Raw genomic sequence first — 16,226 nt, 5'->3', positions numbered from 1 at the left:
ATGTATAGTCTGCTTTGCTTCAGTTACACCTTTACCACTTACCAAACAGGGACCAAATTTTATTACTCTCTACTCTTTCAGGATTGAAAGTCCCCCATGATGCTTAGTGTAGGTCCCTGCACACAGTACCTGCTTCTGCAAGTGCTTTCCAAGTATTTGACCACTCACCTCAATGCCACCAGAAAGAACAAAATGATGTACCTCATAACCCAGTTCACGTTTGTCCTGCTCCACCCTGACCAGAGAGAGTCAAAGAAGTTCCCATCAGTATTCATGAATTCTTGATATTCCTTTACCCTCTCCAAACAAAACCATTTAAATTAGCAGTATTGTTAAACAACCAGTTATGGCTTTCCTAGATAGAATGGATATGGCAGGCTTAATGGAGGAAGCCTCATCTATCTACTTAAAAAAAACAACAACAAACTCATTGAGCACACTTTTACCAGTGCCAAGTCCTGCACGAGGCTTTGGGGTCATAAAAATAAATATCACATGGTCCCTGCACTGGGGGTGAAACTTCTACTACACATAGAAAATAATTCTCTATACTGAACTCAGAAAGAGATGGAGAGAAAAACCTGACTATAATTAGAGACAGCAACCATTCCTTACACTCATATATCATTTTGGTGTTTATAATCAATTCACGATTGGTTTTAAAACTACATAAAATTATATATTGAAAATATGCCTCAACAAAAGTGGCTACATAAAAAGATTTTCAGACATTCCAAAATGGAGTAAATTCATCACAGCACCCACACTGATTCTGAGTAAAACAAACGGTTCATGCCGAAGGAAAATGATCCCAGATGGAAGCAAGGGTCTGTAGGACGGAATGAAGACCACCAGAAAGGGTCATGTGTGGGGAATTACTTACATAAAATTGTTTAGAATAGCAGAGACTAGTTTTTAAATCTTCTTTAAAGACTAGTGTTGGGTTTAAACATAGGTAGAAATAAAATATATGACAACAATATAAAAGATGGGAGGCAGGAAGCAGAAGTATGCTACTGTAAAGTTTTTACACCATGCTTGATATAGTACAATATTACTTGAATACGGACTACATTAAGTTGATAATGTAAATTATAAACCACTAAAAACCAACAGAAAAAATAGAGCTAATAAATAACTGAGATCAAATGGAACCATAAAAAATAAACAATTGATCCAAAAGGATGAAGACTATTTTTTTTAAAGATTTCATTCACTTCAGTAAGCGAGAGAGAGTCCACAAGCAGGGGGAGGGGCAGAGGAAAAGGGAGAAGCAGGCTCCCCGCTGACCAGGGAGCCCTGCACGGGGCTTGATCCCAGGACCCTGAGATCATGATCCGAGCTGAGGGCAGACACTCAACCGACTGAGCCACCTGAGGTGCCCTTAGGATGCAGGCTAAACAGGAAAACAACAAAAATGACTCCGAGAAAACCAGTAGCAAGATGACAGACATTTACTCAATGACATCAAAAATTAAATGAAATAAAAATGTTCAAAACCAAAGAGCAGAGATTATCAGGCTGAATGAAAAATCAAGACTCAATCAAACAAAGGCTTTCTACAGAAAACTAACTCTAAATATAAAGACACAGAAAAATTAAAAGGATGTAATATTCAAACATTGATCAAAGAAAGCTGGGATGGCTATTTTAATATCAAAGGTGATTTCAGAACAGGAAATACTACCAGAGATAAAGATGTTCATTTCATAATCACAAAGGAGTTACCTTATTACAAAATAAAAGAACCTTAAATGTATATATACCTAAAATCAGAGCTTTAAAAGATATAAAACAAAACTGACAGAACTGAAAGAACAAGACAAATTCATGATTACAGCTACAGATTTCAAGTGTCCACTCTCAGCAAATGATTGACTAAGCAGACAGAATATCAGTAGGAAGACAGAAGACTTGAGCCTAATTACCTTGAACCTACCAACCAATGACCTAATTTAGTTTATAAAACACTCCATCCTGGGAGTAGGGGTCCCGTTTTCAGCTGGTCCCGAGTCAAGCTGTATATCTACCAGATCATCCTGAACCCACAGAACCAGCCTGAGACACAGGAAGATGCATCTGGATCTCTACAAATGAACATCTCCAGCCCTGAGTATTAAGGTACCAAGCGGGTAGCCGTAAATCTGCGCACAGATATCGGAAGATAAACAGAAGGGGGAGGAAGCCGCCGGGTTCAGGCACCAGGAAGTGGTAGCCACCTACACTGGGGAGCGGGCGGACTCGCAGACCAGCACCCGCGAGAGAGCAGACTGAGACCGTGAGCCGGGGAACGAGCGCGACCGGTCTGAAAACCAGAGCTCTGGAGTGCGCGCGCAAACCACACTGAAACGGAGCTCCAGGCACGCAGGGGCGGCTGGCGGTGTTAGAAACACAAAGGACAGAGACGCGCCGGCCCTGGAAGTGAGGGCTTGGACGATGATGTGGGGTGCACATCCCAGGACACTGTAGGGTTTAGCAGCACCAACAGAAACAGAGTTAAAGAGGCCAGAAGAGCTCAGTGGAGAGCGAAATGTGATCTCTCTATTCTGAGACAGAGGCTAGGATACGGCCACTGCTGCTCTGACTCTCAGAAGAGGCACAGCAAACCACCAGGGAAAGCCACCAGAGAACAAAAGCCTGGAAATACCGGCTCACAATCCCCCCTCGCAGGGGACAAGGAGACTCTACCCAAACAGGGTTGCCTGAATATCAGTGCGGCAGGCCCCTCCCCCAGAAGGCAGGCTGAAAAATCAAGAAGCCCACATCCCTAAGTTCCCTATAAAACAAGTGCACACTGCCTGGGTCCTGGTCAATAATTTGGGCTCTGGAAAATCCCACAACCTCTCCTCATCAGAATGACGAGGAGGAGAAATCCACCCCCAGCAAAGAAAAGACAATGAGTCTGTGGCCTCTGCCACAGAACTAACGGATATGGATATAACCAAATTATCAGAAATGGAATTCAGAGTAACAATGATCAAGATGATGTGTAGACTTGAAAAAAATATTAACGAAAATATTAACAAAAATATAGAATCTCTAAGGGTGGAAATGAGAGTGACTCTGGCAGAAATTAAAAATGCTATGAATCAAATGCAGTCAAAACTAGATGCTCTGACGGCCAGAGTAAATGACGCAGAGGAACGAATTAGTGAATTAGAGGATGGGAAGGTAGAAGAGAAAACTAAAACAGAAACTTGCCTCAAAAAAATCCAATCTCAAGAATGTAGGTTACGGGAGATTACTGACTCAATGAAACGATCCAATGTTAGAATCATCAGCATCCCCGAGGGGGTGGAGAAAAGAGAGGTCTAGAAGAGACATTTGAACAAACTGTAGCTGAAAACTTCCCTAATCTAGCAAAGGAAACAAGCATTCGTGCCCAAGAGGCAGAGAGGACCCTTCCCAAGCTCAACCACGACAAACCTACGCCACATCACATCATAGTGCAATTTGCAAATATTAGATCCAAGGATTCAGTATTGAAAGCGGCCAGGGCAAAGAAATTTCTCACGTACCAAGACAAAAGTATCAGGATTACGTCAGACCTATCTGCACAAACCTGGAATGAGAGAAAGGGTTAGGGGGGGCATTTTTAAAGCTCTTTCAGAGAAAAACATGCAGCCAAGGATCCTTTATCCAGCAAGGCTGTCATTCAGAATTGATGGACAGATAAGGACCTTCCAGGATCGGCAGACACTGACCAAATGCATAACCACAAAACCAGCCCTAGAGGAGATATTAAGGGGGGGTTCTATAAAAGTAAAAAGGCCCCAAGAGTGATACAGAACAGAAAGTTACAATCTGTAGAAACAAAGACTTCACAGGCAACAAGACATCATTAAAATCATCTCTCTCAATAATCACTCTCAATGTGAATGGCCTAAAGGCGCGCATAAACGCCACAGGGTTGCTGGATAAAAAGACATGACCCATCCATTTGCTGTCTACAAGAGACTCATTTTGAACGTAAAGATACATCCAGACTGAAAGTAAAGGGATGGAAAACCATTTTTCATGCCAATGGACCTCAAAAGCAAGCTGGGGTTGCAATTCTCATATCAGACAGATTGGATTTTAAACTAAAGACTGTAGTTAGATATAGAGAAGGACACTATATTATTCTTAAAGGATGTATCCAACAAGTGGATATGACAATTATAAATATCTATGCCCCCAACAGGGGAGCAGCAAGATACACAAGCCAACTCTTAACCAGAATAAAGAAACATATAGATAAAAATACACTAATAGTAGGAGACCTCAACACTCCACTATCAGCAATAGATAGATCACCTAAGCAGAAACAAAGAAACAAGAGCTTTGAATGCCATACATCAACAAAGACCTCAACACTCCACTATCAGCAATAGATAGAACACCTAAGCAGAAACAAAGAAACAAGAGCTTTGAATGCCATACCAGACCAGATGGACCTCAGAGATATACATAGAACACTACACCCCAGAACAACAGAATACTCATTCTATTCGAATGCACATGGAACATTCTCCAAAATAGATCATATTCTGGGTCACAAAACAGGTCTCAACCAATACCAAAAGACTGAAATTATTCCCTGCATATTCTCAGACCACAGTGCTTTGAAACTGGAACTCAATCACAAGGAAAAATTTGGAAGAAACTCAAACATTTGGAAACTAAGAACCATCCTGCTCAAGAATGATCTGATAAACTAGGAAATCAAAAATCAATTTAAACAATTTATGGAGACCAACAAGAATGAAAACACAACAGTCCAAAACCTATGGGACACTGCAAAGGCAGTCCTAAAGGGAAAATACATAGCAATCCAAGCCTCACTCAAAAACATAGAAAAATCTAAAATGCAGTTTTTATATTCTCATCTCAAGAAGCTGGAACAGCAACAGAAGAACAGGCCTAATCCACGCACAAGAAAGCAGTTGATCAAGATTAGAGCAGAGATCAATGAATTAGAAACCAGGAGCACAGTAGAGCAGATCAACAGAACTAGAACCTGGTTCTTTGAAAGATAAATAAAATAGATAAGCCACTGGCAAGAATATCCAAAAGAATAGAGAAAGGACCCAAATTAATAAAATTATGAATGAAATGGGAGGGGTCACAACCAACAGCAATGAAATAGGAGGGATCATTAGAAACTTTTATCAACAGCTTTATACCAATAAATTAAACAACCTGGAAGAAATGGATGCCTTCCTGGAAACCTATAAACTACCAAGACTGAAACAGGAAGAAATTGATTTTTTAAACACACCGATTAATTATGAAGAGATTGAAGCAGTGATTAATTTTATTTTTTTTTAAGATTTTATTTATTTATTTGACAGAGATAGAGACAGCCAGCGAGAGAGGGAACACAAGCAGGGGGAGTGGGAGAGGAAGAAGCAGGCTCACAGCAAAGGAGCCTGATGTGGGGCTCGATCCCGGAACGCCGGGATCACGCCCTGAGCCAAAGACAGGCACTTAACCGCAGTGCCACCCAGGCGCCCCTAAAGCAGTGATTTAAAACGTTCCGAAAAACAAAACTCCAGAGCCTGATGGATTCCCTGCGGAATTCTACCAAACATTCAAAGAAGAAATAATACCTATTCTCCTGAAGCTGTTTCAAAAAATAGAAACAGAAGGAAAACTACCAAACTCATTCTATGAGGCCAGTATGACCTTGATCCCCAAACCAGGCAATGACCCCATCAAAAAGGAGAATTACAGACCGATATCCCTGATGAATAGGGAGGCCAAAATTCTCAACAAGATCCTAGCTAATAGAATCCAACAGTACATTAAAAGGATTATCCATCATGACCACGTGGGATTCATCCCTTGGGATGCAAGGGTGGTTCAACATTCGCAAATCTATCAGTGTGACAGATCATATCAACAAGAAAAGAGTCAAGAACCATATGATCCTCTCAATAGATGCAGAAAAAGCATTTGACAAAATACAGCATCCTTTCCTGATTAAAACCCTTCAGAGTGTAGAGATAGAGGGTACATTCCTCAATCTCATAAAAACCATCTATGATGGGGCGCCTGGGTAGCGCAGTGGTTAAGCGTCTGCCTTTGGCTCAGGGCGTGATCCCGGCGTTCTGGGATCGAGCCCCACATCAGGCTCCTCCACTAAGAGCCTGCTTCTTCCTCTCCCACTCCCCCTGCTTGTGTTCCCTCTCTCGCTGGCTGTCTCTCTCTGTCAAATATATAAATAAAATCTTTAAAAACAAACAAACAAAAAAAACCATCTATGAAAAGCCTACAGTGAATATCATTCTCAATGGAGAAAAGCTAGAGCCTTTTCCTTAAGATCAGGAACACGACAAGGATGCCCATCTCACCATTACTATTCAACATAGTACTAGAAGTCCTTGCAACAGCAATCAGACAACAAAAAGGGATACAAGGTATCCAAATCGGCAAAGAAGAATTCAGACTGTCTCTCTTCGCAGATGACACAATAATCTATATGGAAATCCCAAAACACTCCACCCCCAAACTACTAGAAGTTATAGAGCAATTCAGTAATGTGGCGGGATACAAAATCAATGCTCAGAAATCAGTTGCATTTCTATACATGAACAATGAGACTGAAGAAAGAGAAATTAGGGAATCCATTCCATTTACAATAGCACCAAAAATCATATATTATCTCGGAATTAACTTAACCAGAGACGTAAAGGACCTATATTCTAGAAACTACAAATCACTCCTGAAAGACATTGAAGAAGACACAAAAAGATGGAAAAATATTCCATGCTCATGGATCGGAAGAAGAAACATAGTTAAAATGTCCATGCTACCTACAGCAATCTACACTTTCAATGCTATCCCAATCAAAATACCAAGGACATTTTTCAAAGAACTGGAACAAACAGCCCTTAAATTTGTGTGGAACCAGAAAAGGCCCCGAATCGCCAAGGAATTGTTGAAAAGGAGAAACAAAGCTGGGGGCATCACATTGCCGGATTTCGAGCTATACTACAAAGCTGTGATCACAAAGACAGCATGGTACTGGCACAAAAACAGACACGTAGACCAATGGAACAGAATAGAGAACCCAGAAACGGACCCTTGGCTCTTTGGTAATCTTTGATAAAGCAGGAAAAAACATCCAGTGGAAAAAGGACAGTCTCTTCAATAAATGGTGCTGGGAAAATTGGACAGCTACATGCAAAAGAATGAAACTTGACCACTCTCTCACACCATACACAAAGATAAACTCCAAATGGATGAAAGACCTCAATGTGAGACAGGAATACATCAAAATCCTAGAGGAGAACATAGGCAGCAACCTCTACAACATTGGCCACAGCAACTTTTTTCATGACACATCTCCAAAGGCAAGAGAAACAAAAGATAAAATGAACTTGTGGGACTTCATCAAGATAAGAAGCTTCTGCACAGCCAAGGAAACAGTCAAAAAAACTAAGAGGCAGCCCACGGAATGGGAGAAGATATTTGCAAATGACACTACAGATGAAAGACTGGTATCCAAGATCTGCAAAGAACTTCTCAAACTCAATACACAAGAAACAAATAATCAAATCATAAAATGGGCAGAAGATATGAACAGACACTTTTCCAATGAAGACATACAAATGGCTAACAGACACATGAAAAAATGTTCAAAATCATTAGCCATCAGGGAAATTCAAATCAAAACCACACTAAGATACCACCTTACGCCAGTTAGAATGGCAAAAATAGACAAGGCAAGAAACAACAATTGTTGGAGAGGATGTGGAGAAAGGGGATCCCTCCTACATTGTTGGTGGGAATGCAAGTTGGTACAGCCACTGTGGAAAACAGCATGGAGGTCCCTTAAAAAGTTAAAAATTGAGCTACCCTATGATCCTACTGGGCATTTACCCCAAAGATACAGACATAGTGAAGAGAAGGGCCACATGCACCCCAATGTTCATAGCAGCATTGTCCACAATAGCTAAATCATGGAAGGAGCCGAGATGCCCTTCAACAGATGACTGGATTAAGAAGTTGTGGTCCATATATACAATGGAATATTACTCAGCTATCAGAAAGAACGAGTTCTCAACATTTGCTGCAACATGGACAGGACTGGAGGAGATAATGCTAAGTGAAATAAGTCAAGCAGAGAAAGACAATTATCATATGGTTTCACTTATTTATGGAACATAAGAACTAGGAAGATCGGTAGGAGGAGAAAGGGATAAAGAAAGGGGGGTAATCAGAAGGGGGGATGAACCATGAGAGACTATGGACTCTGGGAAACAAACTGAGGGCTTCAGACGGGAGGAGGGTGGGGGAATGGGCTAGGCTGGTGATGGGTAGTAAGAAGGGCACATATTGCATGGTGCACTGGGTGTTATACGCAACTAATGAATTATGGAACTTTACATCAAAAACCAGGGATGTACTGTATGGTGAGTAAAATAATATAATAAAAAAATTAAAATATATATATATTATTATAAAAAATAAATAAATAAAACACTCCATCCTAAATAGCAGAACACACATCCTCCTTAAGTACATATAGAACGTTCACCAGTACAGACCACGACCTGGGCTACAAAAGAAACTGATAGTTGGTCAATCGAAAAGGATTTAATTCCAATTCATAGTGGAATTGAATTAAGTATCAAAGCAGAAAGATAGCTGGAAAACCACCAAATATTTAGATATGAAACACAAGGCTCCTAAATATTCCAAGGGTCAGAGAAGAAATCACAGGAGAAACCGGAAACCTATTTTGAAATGAATGAAAATGAAAACACAGCGTATCAAATTTGTGACATGTGGCCAAAAGAGTGCTTGCAGGGAAATATATCCTACTAAACACTTGTATTAGAAAAGAAAAATGTCTCAAGCCAATGATCTAAACGTCCACCTTAAACTAACTAGAAAAAGATCAAACGAACCCGAGGCAAAGAGAAAGAAGGAAAAAATAAAGATGACTACAGAAGTCAAACAGATGCCAGAAAGAAGACAGATCAAGAGGGCAGAGGACACAAATGGCAATGGAGGGTCCCTACGTCAGGAAGGGCAAGTGCCTTGGCTAAGTTCTCACAGCTAGGAGTGGTGGAACTGGCTGCCCTGGGAAAAAAAGCTCAGTCCCTTTCAGAGTGGGATGAGCCCAGGGGAGTGGCAGTCTGGCTGAGGCAGGTCTCTCCCCATCAGAGTACCTCTCAGGAGGGAGGACGCTCCCATGGCAGACAGGTATGGTGGGGAGAAGAGTGGAGAGCAGTAAAAACAGGACTCCAACGTGCCCAACACACGAGCACAAAAGTAACATGGCATCTGCTCAGCCGCGAGATGACGCCCACAGCCCAGATTCATTCTGCCGGTGGCTCGTCGTGCTTCAGTCTCTACTGCCCATGGCCTTTGCCTACCTGCACCCACCAATCACAGCAGGAAGGGGATGGGTGGGCTCAAGTCAGATCAAGGGGGGCCTGAGGGACAAAACAACCAAGTCCCACCACAAGATAATTTACCCAGCCCTCAGCTGTGTGGTACACACGTGACAGGAAACAGCCGGATCTGCAGCTTCTGTAACACAGACCGAGGCAAGAAGGCATAGAATGTTTCATTTATCCGTGTTTAATGGCCCACACTGCACTCTTTCCTCCCACTGCTAGGCTCTGCTCACCTGTGTTTCAGCAATGAGCGACCCACACGCCAGGCCTTGAACAGCAGCCTCTGCCCCCACGCAGACTGGTTGCCTTTTTGCTCAGACTCCAGGATTTCCTGTAGAAGCTGGAACGAGGTGGACTACTTTTTTAAAAACTCTTGTTTCTCCTGTAGCATCTCATAAACCTCGGATTCTTGGCCTATGCCAAGGTTGCCAAGAGGGTAATGCTTTAATCTGTGAAGAGTGTATGGAAGTGCACAATACATCGGAAGTTAGAAACAATTCACCAAGCACCTCCCTTCAGAGAACATTAAACACAAATCTCAGGATATACACATGTCATCACAATGGAGGAAACCCTCTCTTAATCTGACAGATGGTTTTGCTGAGGTTTTGAGGCCTATTTATCACCCAAACTGGCTGTTGCTTCAATGCAGTGTCTTCTACCAAATAGTTTCAGCCATTAGATTCCTTGTTGGCTTAATCCCATTGGATAGAAACACTTTAATTCAAATTGGTTCAATGACATGACGTCAAGAGAATATTTAGAGGGAGGAGGGCAGTCAGCTACAACCTAACCACTGCCAACAAATCCCCTCATGCTCTCAGTCCTTGGCCACAGGCATTCGTCCAGAGCAGAAACCACAGTGTTCCCTATGAATTGCAGCACATGCTCGTTCATGACCCTATACATTCTAATTCTCATTCGCAACAAGTCCCTGGTTCCCCACCTATGAAATCGCCTGTTAGTAGGGTTCGTGACGCTCCCAGAGCAATACGACAAACGTAAATGCATTTTGTAATCTATAAAGTGCCATCAGTGTAAGGGACCATCACACCGGATGTACTTTCTAGATGCTCTTTCCTTGAGAGCAGGTCTCTTGGAGGTGGGTGAGGGGGACAGGTGAGGGAGCTAACCTTCAACTCATGCCCAAGGGACTGGGGATACCAGACCACACCTGCCACACTTTCTCCTGCCATTCTGAACTTCCGGCTTAGAACAGTGGGGCTGGCAGAGTTGACAGCTCTCCTGCTCTGGGGGCCCATTATTGGGGGAGAAGCTCTTTGTTGTCTGGTCAAGGAAGGAGACAGAAGGAGGGCAGCCCAAGTCAGTCTGCTCTACATTAAAAATCTATCTCAAATCCAGTGACATCTCCCCACTCCCACCTCCACCACCCTGTGCCAGGCTTTCCAATTCTTACCTGGACCAGGGCAGTAGTCCTATCTGGTCTGTGTCCACTCTTGCCCACGATGGTGAGTTTTTGACATGGAATAAAAATCAGTCATTTGGGTAAGTCAGTTTAAGGTATGTCCCTGTGAAAAAACCCTCCAAATAAATCCCATCTCAGAAAAAAAAAAATCCAAAGTTTCTGTCATGGTTGTCACAAATTGGTTTTCCCAGGAAGCAAACTGTGACCTGGGGGTAGTGAGAGGAAAGTTTAGGAGGGGTGCCCTTGGGACCATGACCTGGGGCGGATGAGGGAGGGAGGGAAGCAGAATTGGGCAGGGGGAGACGTTGACTATGAGCAATACAGCTTTAATGGAGGCCTCAGCTGACCCCTACACAAAGCTGTCCAGGGCTGGGGCAGGGCGCCAGGTCCGGATATGCCTGCCTCCCCAGGCACCAGACCACCTGGGAAAGGGGCCGTGCGGCAGCTCTCTTCGGCTGAGACACTCTGGAAGAGGGTTGATGGATGGCGCCCTCCAACTGGCAACTCTCCTGGCAACTCAGGGGCCGAGTCCTTGGGTTCTGAAGGGGTATCTGAGTGACGCAGCAGGTGTCAACACTGGGGGAGTCTTCGTGCGACTTCTGAAGGCAGCCCGGCCCAGATCTGGTGGGCCAGCTTTTCCTGTGGGAAGCTGAAGAGAGGAAGGTCACTGGGATAAACAACAGCCCCTGCGCCTGAAGCTGGTAATTCAGGCTTATTATCTCCATCCAGTCTCTACCACACATTCTGGATTCCCTTCACCCTCACCCAGTGCCTCTGTGTATCTGAGGCTTCTCTGATGTATGACCCAGAGCCACATCCCTATAGGTTCCTAACCACTGGTCCCATGTCCTTCTCAGGCTGTGGCTGCTGAACTTGTCTGTTTGCTGTTAAAATTCCACAAGGGACTACCAAGAGGTGTCTACGTTTAGCACCTAGGTGATACCCATCCTGAGTCTGCCTCCCTTTACAAAGCAGCCGAGCTGTAGTGGCAGCAAGCAGCCTGGAGAGGGACTCATCAGGGAATATTCGAAGGCCAACCGGTAACGCTCTCCATCTCTTATTTGGGAAGCATTCATGTCCTCAGATAAATCCCAGAACAGCCAGAGAGAAAAGAAGACATCATTTCGTTACAACATAACGAGGGTGATCTTGTATTAGCATCAGAGAAAGAGAATTTGGAGCAAGCTTCAAAGAAAGGTGAGAACACGGCTCATTCAGATGTCAATCTTCTCACACCTGGAGGAGAAGGCCTGCAAATCTCAGAGAAGTGGGGAACCCAAGACAAGAGCAGAGGCCTCAGAAATCTCATCTGGCTTGAGATGGGAAAGAGGACGCATGGGGAAATGACAGACAGACACCACACTGCCTTGGAGTCTATAAATTTATTGAGTAAAAACGAAATCAACGTCAGACATATTCAATTTGGTTTGGTTCAAATGTGGCTGATGTCCACTGGCAGCAGAGATGAACTGAGGCAAAGAGAAGACCCAGGGATGCTGGCAAGGGGACGCGGAACAAAACAATCCTCTGTTAAATGTAAAAGCAGGTGCCACACAGCCAGTGAGTCAGTTAGCAGAGGCAGGGAGACGTGGTGTTTAATGAGCAAGGATAAAACCAAAGTCAGCCAGAACTTTCAGGAGAGGAGAGGGCCAGAGCATGGAGAGAAGGAGATCTGCTGGGTCACTTGGGGAACACAGTGACCACGTCGTAGCCCTCAGGGGGTGTGACCCGCTCCCGGGCGTGCTTTTCACAGTAGATTTGATCCTCCACAAAGAAGTGGCCCTTCTGTTTCAGGTTGGTGCCACAGTCAGTGCACACGTAACACTCAGGGTGACGGTGGCGGTCCCGCAACTTCACGAACACACCGCTGCAGGAGGGGGGCAGGAAAGGGCTCCGTTAGTGACAAGCACCCGAAGGAGGCACCAGGGCCGGGGGGTCCTTCCATGGGGCCCATCAAAGGGCAGACCAGGGCCTCAGAACTGGCCTCCAGTCATAAAGCAGCTGCTCGTTCCTGGGCTCCACAGACGTTACTCGTGAAGCCCTCCCTCTTCAACAGAGCAGCCCTTTCTCTGGTTTGACATGAGTCACACCCTCAGGGTTCCGTGGCTAAGGAGAACCTTCACACCTGCCTCTGGACATAAAGGCCTACTTGGCCTCTCTGCTCCATTTCCCAGGCAGGAATTCTTCCCCATCACACCCAAAATGGGCAACATCTGGCACTTTCCACAGCTGCATGGTTTACCCCACCTGCGGGGCCTCAGACGCCGGGGCGAGGCAGATACTCACACAATGCCGGTGCCACATTTGTCACACATGGGCAACTTCTGGGCGTTGCCAATAGATGCAGCCACTTTGGTGACCGGAGCCTTGACACTTCTGAAACCTGAGGGCTTGTTGGGATCCCCTATAATGAGGAAAACACTTGGGTTGGTCAGGAAGGGCTGCCGAAGTTCCAGTTAGCTTTTTCAGCGTCACTTATATGTTCCAGCAAGTTCCCGGAATCAAACAGACCTGACAGTGCTGTGTGACCCTGGAAAAGTTACTTAACCTCTCTGGTCCTCAGTTTCCTTTTCCATAAAACAGGAGATCATTTTCCCCTTCACCATGGTACGGAAGGATTAAAAAGTACACACAAAGCCGTCCCACACAGCCGGCACCAAGTCAGCCCTCATTTCGTTCTGATTAGATGCGCGCACCTACGTTATGGGAACCTCACAATGACTTCTACAGGTGGACTAAATAAAGACGTTACCCGATCACCGAAAGACAGTGTATTCAGATGCTGAAAGAAACGCACACCACAAGAAATACAAAATCCTGACAGTAGCGCATCTGCAGGCAGCCAGGTAACGGCCGCCGGCTACGGGGCAGAGCGGGCGACCTTCCTGCGGTCCGCACGTCGGCGCCGGAACGCGGGGGCTGCCGGGTGGACGGGGGCGCGGCCCGGCGCGCCTTCAGAGCACCGTGCCCTGGGAGCGCTTAACGACGGCACGCTATTACAATGACTGTCACTGCGTCTATTCGGCTGGTTAGCATCTCGTCAGCTGTGACGGGACTGCAGATTCCCGGAGCACCAGGACCCTGTCTTACGTACTTTGAGACATTCCACAGAGCCGAGCATGGGGCTGAGCATACACCAGAGGCTCTGTAAACGCACAGAAGCGAACGGTGAAATGCCGTGACCAAGGCCTGATGGTCCCTACCTCGGTCCAACATGCTGTGGCCAAGAAGCCAGAGAAGCCTCTACACCGTGGTTCTGAACAGGCGTCGGTGAGCGGGCCAGGCACCAGCAGAGACTTCCTAAAATTCACAGACCAGGCTCTTCCCCAGAGCTGCTAAAGGAGCATCTCTAGAGGCAGGGGCCCCAGGAGATGCTACTCTATTTCCCCGGTTAAAACCCACTTCTTCAGACCAAAGCAGCTGTTCTCAAATATTCCTGTGCGCAGAACGACGTAGAGGGCTGACTCCAATGCAGCTCGCTGGGCCTCACCACCAGCCTTTCTACTTCAGGAGGCCTGGAGTAGGGCCCATGAAGTTGCATTTCTAGTAAGTTCTCAGGTGCTGCTGAGGCTTCTGGTCCCAGAACCACACTTTGAGAACCACTGGACAAGAGCAAGAAAATGGTTTCCTGTGTAAGGTGAAGGGGTGAGGAGAGTCATCTTGTAACCACAGCCAGGCTGGGCAATCCTGGGGCTGACAAATGAGGGCCCTGGTTCCCTTGTCCTTTTAGAAAAGGAGTCCCCCTATGTTGACTGGTGCTTCCGAACCAAAACTTGAGATGAATCCAAGTAAGGGGCATTTATAATTGGCTAGGATGGTGGACTATGTATTTTGTCCACAATTATGTGTCCCCTCCCGACCCTGCCAGGCATCCCAGTAGGTCAATGATTCCCTACTGGGGATGATTTTGTCCCCGGGCGAAGAGTTTGGGTTGTCACAACTGGAGAGCAGTGCTTCTGGCCTCCACAGGGTAGAGGCCACGGATGCTAAGTGTCCTAAAATGCACAGAACAGCCCCACCACGAGGAATTACCTGGCCTCAAATGTCTACAGCACCAAGCTCTCGGTGGAGTACACGCCCCACGCCACAGAGTCTACGTTTGGCCCCATGACTTGTTTTGGCCAATGGAATGGGAGCGGATGGGAGCCCTGTTCTGGCAGAAGCAGGAAGTGCACCTGTGTGGTTTGGTCCTGTCCCCGTGGAGCTTCCGACCTCTGCCTTAGCAGCAAGGCCCCGAGAGTGACGCCTCCCTGTGCTGGGCTCCTGGCACAGGAAGACTCACGGAGCCAGGCCCAGCCCCGCCACACTGGGCTGACCCACAGCCCGACCAGCAGCCCTCACGGAACACGAACAAGAAGGGCATTCTGCGGCCCACTGCGGGCCAACGCCAGGGGCCAGCCAGCCTGGGAGATCGGGGTGCCTTATGGAGAATAGCAAGAGGGAATATTTAAAAGCAGCCTGTTTTAAAGGCCCTATCATGGGGTGTGGATGGCGTGGTCTCTCAGGGCTCCCCCATCAGGGCAGGGAGCCTCCTGCACTGGGAACTGATCGACACAGACGTCCATCTGGTGACACATGAGAGGGACAGATGTTAGGAAGCCCCAGGGTTTCCACTCTTTTCAACCATAAGCTCTACTATTAGGCGCGGGGGAAGGCTTGGTGCCGCCCGGTTAGCTGCCTTTGGCGCTTTGGTCATCCCAAGTCCACATCCCTTTTTGCCTTCCCAAACGTTCCTCCCTTCCTTGAACCCAGTCTCAACTTCTGTTGTTACTTTTTTTTTTTCATTAATTGTGATTTAAAAAAAAACACTGCATGGAAGTATCATTTTTGTCTGGATTGTTGGATTGTTGAGTTTTTTTGGTGCCCTCTTAAATTCTGTACCTAAGACGAATGCCCCCCCGTCACCCTAATCCTGGCTCCCTACAGGGATCTCAGAAGGGCCCGGGTGGCCAGCTTCATGCCTCTACACATCCCAAACTGGCTCCCTCCTCACGTGCAGGCTCCTGCTGCTAGAGCCACCTGGGCCCCGCCCCGAGAAAGAAGGAATTGCGGTGACTGTGGCATCTCTGCATACGCAGATGGCTTGCAAGGGTAACCGACTGCCCAGGGAACCAGCTGGGTGAGGTTGTGATCTCAGGTGATGGGCTGTTTTTCACATGACTCATTTGACCAGCAGAAAATTTACCAGGATCGGGCTGCATTTGCAGGAGGGCAGGAGAGAAGGAAGGAGGAATATGAGAGCCCCACTTGGTAGGAGAATCCACGTCCCTTCTCCAAATAAAGAGAAGTAACTGGATGAACCTGGACCTGGGGCAGGGGTCACCTAGTTGGCTCAGTCAGTACAGCATGAGACTCTTGATCTCAAAGTCATGAGTTCAAGCCCCAGGTTGAGTGTAGACATGATTTTC

General features: G+C 46.0%; 1 protein-coding gene and 1 long non-coding RNA gene across 3 annotated transcripts in view; one reads left to right on the top strand and one right to left on the bottom strand.

Moving 5' to 3' along the window:
• The window catches only part of LOC123783993 (uncharacterized), an 86,386-nt gene that overhangs the window by 61,756 nt on the left and 8,404 nt on the right, over positions 1–16,226 (top strand). The gene's annotated exons all lie outside the window — the stretch shown is intronic.
• Positions 12,186–16,226, bottom strand: part of PDLIM1 (PDZ and LIM domain 1) — a 44,766-nt gene continuing 40,725 nt past the window's right edge. For both annotated transcript variants that reach the window (XM_045785069.2, XM_087862883.1), the window contains exons 6-7: positions 13,105–13,222; positions 12,186–12,685 (exon numbers count right to left, since the gene is read on the bottom strand). In XM_045785069.2, the coding sequence (XP_045641025.2) occupies positions 12,499–12,685; positions 13,105–13,222 (305 nt within the window). In that variant the 3' untranslated portion in view covers positions 12,186–12,498. The remainder of the gene's footprint in view (positions 12,686–13,104; positions 13,223–16,226) is intronic.

The sequence above is a fragment of the Ursus americanus genome, chromosome 6 (genome assembly GCF_024610735.1).
Source record: "Ursus americanus isolate L20-20 chromosome 6, mUrsAme1.1.p, whole genome shotgun sequence".
Lineage (NCBI taxonomy): Eukaryota > Metazoa > Chordata > Mammalia > Carnivora > Ursidae > Ursus > Ursus americanus.
This window is presented reverse-complemented; position numbering and strand designations above follow the sequence as displayed.